Below are 10,718 nucleotides of genomic sequence, written 5' to 3'. Positions count from 1 at the left end.
CCCAATTTTTATTTCATACAAGTGAGTTAATCAGTTTTCTCAAATAATTGTTTTTATCCTAGACTGCAAAAGTATCTTAAATTTTAACCACGTTGTCTTAGATAGTCAAATTCGGGTTCACAGATAATGAATTTTTTGTTAAAATCAGTGAAGTTTTCACACTACCCTAATCTTAGCACACTTTGACATAGTTCCAGTTAAGAAAAAGTAATATTTATACTGGTTCTGTCATGTACATCTTAACAAATACTTATCGTAGTATATTACTCATCTTTTGTTATGATCCCTTCTGTGTATAGAACAGTAGTAGTTCTGGACCATGTGCTGTATGATGATGATTTTATACTTCATCTGTCTTCTGCCTTTGTAGCTATGGATTTGTTTCCTTTTTTAATGACGTGGATGTCCAGAAGATAGTAGAAGTAAGTAATCTAATAGGAAAATCTCTTATTTTATTGATACGACATTTAGACTTAGTGAAATACTCAGTGTTGTGTAAAATCTGGAAACCGAACCTTAGAGTAACTTCACATAACTTGTTAGATCCTGTTTACTTTTGACTAGTCACCTAGGTTCATGAACTACAAACGGGAAGGGTTGGAGATAGGGTGATGAAAAGTTTCTGATCGACTTTCACTTGATGCCTCTTGATACTGATTAGAGTAGTAAGGGTAAGTAAGGTAGCTTCAGGGTGACCAATTTTAATTTGGTGTGTAGTAGTCACCGATCTTCTTTGATAATAGGAACTTTAGATGGCTTTAGGTATTTACCCAAGTCTTGGAAGTCAAGACTTGAAAATTGATTCTCATTTTGTTGCTGTTTTATTTTCAGTCACAGATACATTTCCATGGTAAAAAGCTGAAGCTGGGCCCTGCAATCAGGAAACAAAAATTATGTGAGTAGGAAAAGAAATTGTTATTTTTTGACCCGCGTAGCTTTTCAAATAACTAAAACTAGGCTTTTTATTCTTGCTTTTTATAAGGTGCTCGTCATGTGCAGCCATGTCGTTTGGTATTTAATCCTCCTCCTCCACCACAGTTTCGGAATGTCTGCAGTAATCCAAATGCTGAAAATTACCTGCAGCCCCCAATAACGCTGAATCCTGTAACTCAGTACGTTCAGGTGAGAACTGCTTACGTTCCTGTTCTCTTGTTTACCGTAGTCATCGTACCCTCTGTGAAATTGTATCTACACTTTCCCTAGTAAGTGGCAATAGAATCCCCGTTTGAATACTCTGGGTGATGGGAAATTTACTACTTTTGTTAGAAATTTCTTATTCTTAGTGTGCGTTATGTGAGCTAAAAACCTTCAATATACTTTGTAAGTCTTTCTTCTAGAAATGACCTCTGTAGACACATGAACAAATCTCTTCTTATGTCTTCCTTTTTCACCCCACATAACTAGTACCTAAAGTAGAGTTTGGAAGCAGCTCTCCTTATGTGTCTACGTAGTTTATTGTTCTCTAAGTTTAGCATTTAATCTAGCTAGTCTGTACTTGCAGTGATTTCCAGATGCCTCCTCATATAAATTGGTGACTTCTGGGTATATTCTCATTCTGGAATGGGTAGATTTCTGACCTGTTTTCCTCTATCTGTAAATTTCATGAGTTTCTGGCATGTAATTTTTCTGATGCTGGTTGCTTTGATGTGTAAAGTAGGATTTGACATACTCTATCACTCATTGGTGATCAGTAACGTTTATTTTTTTCTTCATTCTATTTATGCGTTAGTTTAAAAGACATTTTCATTGATGGAAAATATGGTAACAAAATAGTAGTGAAATAGTTTTTCGGAGTGTCTCATTTGTTGAAAATTTTCTATGTACTTGAAACGTGTAGGGTATACCACTTCTTCTTTTTCCTTCTCTGAACAATGGCTAGAAAAAAAGCTCTACTTGTTTCTAACATGTACTATGAGCCATTACTGAATCTGGGTGTATTCACTAATGCTGTTACCTGTATGTTTTCAATTAGTAAGTGTTTATTGAAAAATAGAAGACATTATACTATCGCTTTTCCAGTTGTGGATTATGTACTGCCATTAGTTTTTGTAATGAGGTACAGAGAAAGCCATAATATCTGTAGAAGAACTGCAATATTACCCTATACTGTTGTCAAATACACAACATCTAGAAGTATTTTGCCAAAGAGATAGGAAATGTATTAATTTAGCTTAAGTTGAAATCTATCCCAATGGAGCCTTTTCACCAGTGTAAGCCGTAACCTCTGGGTCGTAAGTACACAGTATAAATAAGGTGAACTTTGGTGAAATAGTCACTTCTTTTGTCATTTGTCTGTTCTCCTTCCCGACCCAAAGGGTAGCATTTGACTGAGAATATTTCTTACTTCATAAAGTCAGTCCTTCATTTAGAATTCTGCATTGCTGTATATAGAAAAATAATAGTTTAAAGTTTTTCATATTTTTATTCTCCTGGGAATGATATTTATTTCTAATTTTAAAAAAAAAGTTTTACCATATTAACCCATTATTTCTGTCAACTTCATCGGGCATATCCTACTTATCCAAATTCACCTGGTACAGTCATCACTGGGTATCAGTTGCCTGTGTATAATTATTGGGCAATTGAAGAGGGAGGAAAATGATTTACTTTCAGATACTATTGAGACCTTCAGCTTGCTTATACAAATTGCTTGAATGATTTATCATTTTTAGCTAGTGAAATGTACCTAGAATTTAAGAAAACACTTAGAATTAATGTAATGAAGACCTCCGGATTATTTAGAAGTGAGGAAATAATATTCTTACAACAATATACTTAACATTAACTTTTCTATAGAACAGTTTTCTGAGATTTGGTTTTCCCTTCTTTCTTTCAGCATATATTTTTTCTTTTTTTCTTTGCTATCAAAGAACTGAAACATCCAGACTGACTTGCATGAATTTTGTAGAGACAGGGAGTGAACTAAAACCATTACCCAATTCTTGGAGCACACAACTCCGATTGTATTTTTATTTTAGCTTGCTGCTTCATGATAGTAGTTCTCTGGGTCTCTTTTCAATGATACGACTGTATCTGTGACCCACACTCATTTGTCTGGTAACAAATTAAAGAATTAATATCTTTGAGAGTTCCACAATGCCATCTGCAGAAAGTCAGGGAAGAGGTGAGGTTTTATATGTAGAAGTAACAACAAGAATTTCAGGCATGAGAAACCTAAAGTACTTCTTTTTCTGATCTTTTTTTTTTGTTAACGGAAGAGCCATCATGAGAAGTACTTCAATATTGTCTGTCTCATGTGTTTTTGAGTGGCCTGTTGGGGAGCAAAGGAGTTATGCTATACTTCCAGTAAAGTGAATGTGCCAAACATATACTCCCTGTTTTTTCTGGATTTTTTTCTATGTCACATATGCCTATAAATATTTTTGAATCGTTTTTTATATTAGTGTGGCATGTTTTGTTACTTTCTTTTTAACCCAATGATAAACTTTTATGGGAGCATCAGTGCCTTTTTCTCTCTCAGGATTTTGCATGCTTAAGCAATAGCTGTTCCACATAATGATAAGAGTTCACTTACTTGCTAATAGACTATATAAGCCATGAAAGGTGGTATTAATGTGGCCTTAAAATAAGCATGTGTCTTCCTGGAATCTGTCTCTGGCTTTACCATCCATAAAAAAAAAAAAGAAATTTGTTGAAGAGAAACAGAAATATTTTGCTGTTAATTACTCTTAAATAAGAACAGGAAGAAAAACGTATTACTTCTAAAACACCTGAGCTGCTTTCCCCCCATAGGAACTAGTTCCGAAAATATTTGAAAGCAGCTGTCTTCATGTGTCTGCCTAGTTTATTCTTCTCTAAGGTTAGCAGTTCATCCAGCTGTTCTTTTCTTGCAGTGATATCCAGATGCCTCCTCATATAGATTGTTGACTTCTGGATATATTCTGGTTGTGGAATGGGTAGATTTCTGATATGTTTTACTATATTTATAAATCCTGTGAGTTTCTAGCCTCTAAGTTCTCTGATCCTGGTCACTTTGATATGTAAAGTAGGATTTGACATACTCTTACCACTTATTGGTGATAAGTAATATTTATTTTCTTTTTAGTTTCTCTTATTTATGTCTTAGTTTAAAAGACACTTTCTTTAATGGAAAACGAAGTAACAAAATAGTAGTGAAAGAGTTCTTCAGTGTCTCTCCATTTGTTGACATTTTCCGTGTACTTTAAACATGTAGGGTATACCTCTGCTTCTTTTTTTTCTCTGAACGATGGCTAGGTAAAAAGCCTTGCTTGTTTCTATCATTTAGTATGTTTCTAACGTTTGCTGTGAACCATTACTTGATCTGGGTGTGTTCATGTGTGCTGCTGCCTATACGTTTTCAATCAGTAAGTATTTATGGAAAGATAGAAGACATTATAGTGTCTCTTTTCCAGTTTTGAGGTATATTCTGCCCTTAGTTTTTCAAAGTGAAGTACAGAAAAAATCATAACATTTGTAGGAGAACTTCGTATTACCCTATAGTATTGTCAAATGCAAAACTCCATAGAAGTATTTTAACAAAGAGATAGCAAATGTATCAATTTGACTTACATTGAAATCTGTCTTAAATAGAGCCTCATCACCAGCATAAGAAATAACTTCTGGGTGAGCATAAAAGTACACAGGATAAATAAGGAAAACTTGTCTGGTGAAATAGTCTCTTTTGTCATTTGTCTGTTCCCCTTCCCCACCCAAAGGGTAGCAATTCACAGAATCTTTCTTTCTTCATAACATCAGTCACTCATTTAGAATTCTGCAATGATGTATATAGAAAACAATGTTTTAAAGTTTTTCATATTTTTTTATTTTGGGAATGGTATTTCTAATTAACAAACTGTTTTACTGTATTCATTCGTTCCTACCGGAAAACTTTTATTTTAGGCATAGCCTCCTTATCCACATTCAGCAGTTCAGGTCATCACTGGATATCATTTGCCTGTATATAATTATCAGGTAGGTTAAGAGGGAGTAAAATGATTTGCTTTCAGATATAATTGAGACCTTTATTTATACAAATTACTTGAATAGTTTGCTATTTTAAACTAGTGAAAGGTACCTAAAATTTAAGAAACCACTCAGAATTAATCTAGAATGAAGACCTCTGTATTATTTAGAAGCCATTGAGTAATATTTTGACGGGAATGTACTTAGCAATACCTTTACTATAGAACAGTTTTTTTTGAGACTTGGTGTGCCCTTCTATATTGTAGCATAGTTTATTTTCATCTTTGCTGTCAAATAGCCGAAACATCCAGACTGACTTTTATCAATTTTTTAGAAAGATGGAGTGAAATAAAATTGCAGCCATAAAAAACGATGAGTTTGCGTCCTTTGTAGGGACATGGATGCAGCTGGAAACCATCATTCTTAGCAAACTATCACAAGAAGAGAAAACCAAACACCGCATGTTCTCACTCATAGGTGGGAACTGAACAATGAGCTCACTTGGACTCGGGAAGGGGAACATCACACACTGGGGCCTATCATGGGGAGGGGGGAGGGGGGAGGGATTGCATTGGGGAGTTATACCTGATATAAATAATGAATTGATAGGTGCTGACGAGTTGATGGGTGCAGCACACCAACATGGCACATGTATACATATGTAACCTGCACGCTATGCACATGTACCCTAGAATTTAAGTACAATAAAAAAAAATTTAAAAAAAAAAAAAATTACTACCAGATTTTTAGAGCACAGAATTTGAATTACATTTTTATTTTAGCTGACTGCTTCACGACAGTAGTTCTCTGGGTCTGTTTTCATAGGTGTAACTGTATATATGACCCATAATCATATCTATGGTAATAAATTCAAATAACAAATATCTTGGAGATTTCCACAATACCAACCCCAGAAAATTGGGTAAGAGGTGAGGTTTTTCATATAGAAGTAACAATGAGAACGTTAGGGATTGGAAAACTTGAAGCACTTCTTTTTCCTGTTCTGTTTTATTATAATAAAAAATGAAAGGAGCCAGTGTATATACTTCAGAAATACTGTGTACCTCATGTGTTTGTGAAAACGTGAAGCAATATTTGAATGATTTTTGTTTTCTTTGTCTACTAAAAGCTACAATACTTAGCCAAGTGGGGTGGTGCGTGGTGACGCACACTTGTAATCCCAACTACTCAGGGGGCTGAGGCAGCAGAATCACTTGATCCTGAGAAGCAGATTGCCATGAGCTAACATCCTGCCACTGCGCTCCAGCCTAGGCAACAAAAGGAGACTCAGTCTCAAAGTAAAAAAACATAACAAATGCTATGAATATCTTTGTGTAAATATCTTGGCACCCTTGTCCTATTAATTACTTGAGATTAATTGCTATGAGTGGAATTGCTAGGTGAAAGCAGTTTGCCCCTTTTATAACAATTTTATAATGAATTCTCCTCATTATTATACTGGTGAGTATCCTCGCCTGTCAAATTATAATACACCTTTTCCGTGGAACTCTTAGTAAATCATGTAGTAGTATTTTCTCACTGATGGTGTTTAGAGTGCCATCTTTTCCACACCCATTCCAGTGAAAGTTATTAGGATTTATTAAATTGTCAGCCTAATAGCTGGAAAATATTACATTATGTTGATGTGCACTCTTTTAAATCATCAGTGAAGTTGACCATTGTTAGCTTTTTAAATTACCTCTTAATTTTATTTTTATTGATTGATAAAAGCTTTGTATTAGTATTCACTTTTGTCATACATAGGGGAACAAATATATAGTAGTTAAGGTGGTACCCTGGTACCCTTATCTTATTCCTAATTTCAGTTGAGTTGACTCAACTATTTCACTTGCAAGTTTGATGATAGGGTAGAATTAGATTGATAGAAAATAAGATTCCTCTATTTCCGTTTCAGTTGGGTTTTTAAAAAATTTAAAAATGCTGTATTTTATCAGATTATATTCAGTGATGAATTAAAGTAACGTATCCTGCTAGTGGAGTATCCTTGCATTCCCAATATAAACTTTAACTCTTTATGTGCTGCTGGAATTTTGCATTTTGTGTTGAGGACAGGGATGGATCATCTGGATGAGGCTTTGTTACTTATATGTTTTTAGCTTTAAAATGTGTTGAGAAATACTTTTTTCCTCTTTAAAAATAAGAGTTTGTGCGTGGTATTCTTTTATTATCTGTGGCCACAACCCATTTTGCAGGTCTCATTTGCTTTCTTGCTTTTTCTTGCTTAGTTTTGCCAGGATTGTTCATTGCTTGAATTTCATCCTCCACACCCCAGCTCCCCGAGAATCTGCTCTTGGATTTACTTAAAGTTTTGATTCTGATTTTCATGTCTTGTTTTCTTAACTTTAACATTATCTTTATTTGCTCCTCTTCCTGTTGTTGTGAGTGTAACTTTGATGACTACTAATGATAGACTTTTTCCTGGTCAGTTTATCTAAATATCAGTTTGCTTCCATGTTTGCATAGTAACTGAATTAGGTAATACTGGCAAAGGAGCTGACATCCTAGGAGTTTAAACAATGATAATTTTTTTCCAACCTTAGCTGTCTTTATCACTTGTTTGTTCTACATATAACAAGAAATACATTTGCTCTAAGAAGCAATGAGTGTTGTGTATATGATAGTCTTGAAGCTCACCCCAGTTTACTATTCCAACATTTCTCATTTCAAAATTCGCCAGCTCACTTGAAGACATGATTAAGAGAATTATTTCTTTAATGCAGTTTCTTTTCAGGATGCTATTGACGGTTTTGATAGTACTATCTTTAAAATGAGACTTTTGCTTATCCTAAGTATTCATTTACATTTTTGGTCATAGTTTAAAACTAACCAACGGTTGTCTATTGATTGTAGATTTTTTATTGTACATTATATAAGTATGAATACACACACAGTAGGAATTGAACGGTTCATGCTAATCAAGCCATGGTAAAAATGAAGTACATTGCAAAAATTGAAGTGCACTGCTTACTTCGCTAGCTTTGAGTTCAACCTGCTGGCTGAAAACTAGGACATGATGGCGCTATTAAAGTGATTTGGTGAATTTTGTATGTAGGATTTCAGTTAAGCAGGCAGCTAATTTGCAAGATCCAGGCTAAAGTCAAATTTCTTATAATATCAAATGCCCTTTTTCCTATTTACCACACTACTGTTTTTTCCAGTATCCATTTTACAATTGTATAGACTATGGGAATCATGAGAGACCCCAGAGATCTTTTCCAACCATTCATTTTCAAGCAAAGAAACTGAAACTGGGGTCATGAAAAGATCTACTTTACTGAGCAGTGGAAGTCAGGTTCTTCCCAAACAGTAATTTTATTCTTCAATTCTTGCGGCACTGTCACAAGGTCTCTTAACCACACCGTTTTCAAATTTTGGACCAAATAATTCCTTATTATAGGAGGCTGTCTTTACATTGTAGGATGTGCAGTAGTATCCCTGGCCCTTCAGCCCATCAGATTCCAGGAATACATCTCAGTTGTGACAACCAATCTCTAAACATTGCTAATTGCCTGTGGGGCCCAAAAATCTTCCCCAGCTGAGAATCAGTACATTTCCATATCCTCTCATAATCTGACACAGTTTTCTGCCAGATGTTACACTTCTAAATTAAAATGCATCCAAACACTATGGTGCAGAGACAATACTGTAATATAGCTTGTTTATCAAAGACAAATATATCCAGATTTCATCCACAAATCAAGGGGGAATTGAAAAGGAGAAAAAGAAACTACAAGAACTTCAGAATTTCAGAATTTCAGCTTATTTTCCAGTATTATTCTGTTTGGGATTTCTGAATGAACTGAGAAGGGATTGATAAATTGTAGGGAAGGGAAATCTAATCAGGTTCCCAGCAGTTCCAGATAATGCAGCTTAATATCGTTTAGAAAAACAATAAAGTAAGACGTTTTTAGAAAGGAAGATCTTTAGAAATAGTTTTTTAAATTTTTCTTCCACATCATTGTCATGAACTAGCCCTATTAAAGGAAAGAATTAGGAATTAGTTATAAAACCTAAAGAGCAAGTACAAGCACAAAAGAATAGAGAAAAGCAGTAAACTCGGCTTTTGTTGATTTGACAATTTAAATTTCATCACTAGTAAAGCTGTGTAGAATCAGTAACTTCTAGCATCTAATTAACAAAGCAGGAACTCTTTCTTACTACCTTCTGTAGCATCACTGTGCTTTTCAAAAGGATACACAGTTTCTTTTGTCTTGTTTTCTTTCAAACAGGTATATGTGTAATAACTTACTCTTTATAGCCTTTTGTACTTTTATAGTCAACAGGCACTTCACCAGTGATTTTTAAATTAATGATGTGTCACAATTTCCTGATGTTTCAATTAGTTCTTAATTAAAATTTCTTCAAAATAAGTCAACTAAAATAGTAAAGCCTAAAAAGAAACTTGAAAAAAAATCTACTGATAATAAAATTCAAATAACAGGATACTAACTTATACTGACATACCACTTTTACCACTTTATACGTACAAAATGAATTTACAGAAGTTATCTCATTTCATTCTCAAAGCAGTTTTCCCAGAGATACACAGCTGGCAAGTCAGCATCTTATAACCACTTACCTATAAGGGATATAAACTTAGCTCTCCTGGCTAAATTAATTTTTCTTTCACTACGCTATATTGTTTCTCCAACATGGATAGTACTTATGAATACTACTTCAGAAAATTTTTCATTAACCTTAAGAGTCTATGTGGAAAGTATAAAGACAGTTCTGATCAGAACCTAGAAAATTAATGAGTTATATGTATGTGGTTTTTTGGTCTGAAACTGAAGATGGTATCATTTATATCTATCAGCCCATTGTGAAAATTAGGATTATCATCGTATCGATTTGGTGTTACTCAGGAAGAAAAATGTGATTTCAAAGGTGCTTTGAACACCCTGGCGTTAGGGAAGAGGATTATAACCCTTTTTACAGAAGGAGCTGTGACATCTGAGCAAGTAATGTTTCCATGATCCATTTCCAAAGTAAAGCAGGCATACGAATACGGGGAGTGTTAACATTATAAAAACTCATGTTGATTTTGGTGAAAAAGGCAAAACAAGACAAATTGGTTTAAAACTTTGAGACTTACTTTCTTTTCAGTATGGCTTTTCTGTTTTTACATGTATCCTTAGTCTACTCAGTAAAGTGGAAAGTTGTTTATGTTTACAGAACAGGATGATTTTAGTAACTAATTTTTAAAAATCTGAACTTTCTAGTTTATTTTAACTAATTCACATCGTATTTTCACAAATACCAAATGAATATTCTTCCACAGCATTGTACACGACTTGGTGATGAGCAGTACTGGGTTTAAGAAAGTGCTATATGCTTTGGTTAAAATTCCATGCCAACGTACTCTGGTTAGTTTAAATCCTGAGCCTGAACTAAATGGCACTGGTGACTAATTTACAATGAAAATAATTTATATAAAGTATTTTATACTTAAAATACAAAAATTATATTTCACATCATGTTTGGGTTTTGCCTATATATGTAATTATGGTGTCTACTTTCTAAATTACAGTCTGCTGCTGCAAATTCTGAGACTTCAAACTCAACCATCTCCAGAGAGGCCAACACCCAGTCTGCATCAGCTGCAGCTAGCCAAGGCCATGTTTTACCAGAAGGCAAAATCATGCCAAACACTGTTTTTGTTGGTGGAATTGATAATAGGGTATTGTATTCATACTTCATTTTTACCTTAAAATACATTATGAACAATGGTATTTGAGCCCTGTTATTGATTT

At 34.2% G+C, this 10,718-nt stretch overlaps 1 protein-coding gene across 1 annotated transcript; it reads left to right on the top strand.

Annotated features, from left to right (window-relative positions):
• Positions 1 to 370: 370 nt before the first annotated feature.
• LOC113222687 (deleted in azoospermia-like) lies at positions 371 to 10,645 on the top strand (the record flags this gene model as incomplete). Its single annotated transcript, XM_026452321.1, has 4 exons — positions 371 to 422; positions 832 to 895; positions 983 to 1,122; positions 10,496 to 10,645. Coding segments are annotated over 4 exons (406 nt in total), but the record flags the coding sequence as incomplete, so codon positions are not given.
• Between the last annotated feature and the right edge of the window lie 73 nt (positions 10,646 to 10,718).

Source organism: Piliocolobus tephrosceles, unplaced genomic scaffold, assembly GCF_002776525.5.
Source record: "Piliocolobus tephrosceles isolate RC106 unplaced genomic scaffold, ASM277652v3 unscaffolded_33537, whole genome shotgun sequence".
Classification (NCBI taxonomy): domain Eukaryota; kingdom Metazoa; phylum Chordata; class Mammalia; order Primates; family Cercopithecidae; genus Piliocolobus; species Piliocolobus tephrosceles.
The sequence above is the reverse complement of the archived record's forward strand: the minus strand, read 5'-3'. Positions and strand labels throughout refer to the sequence as shown.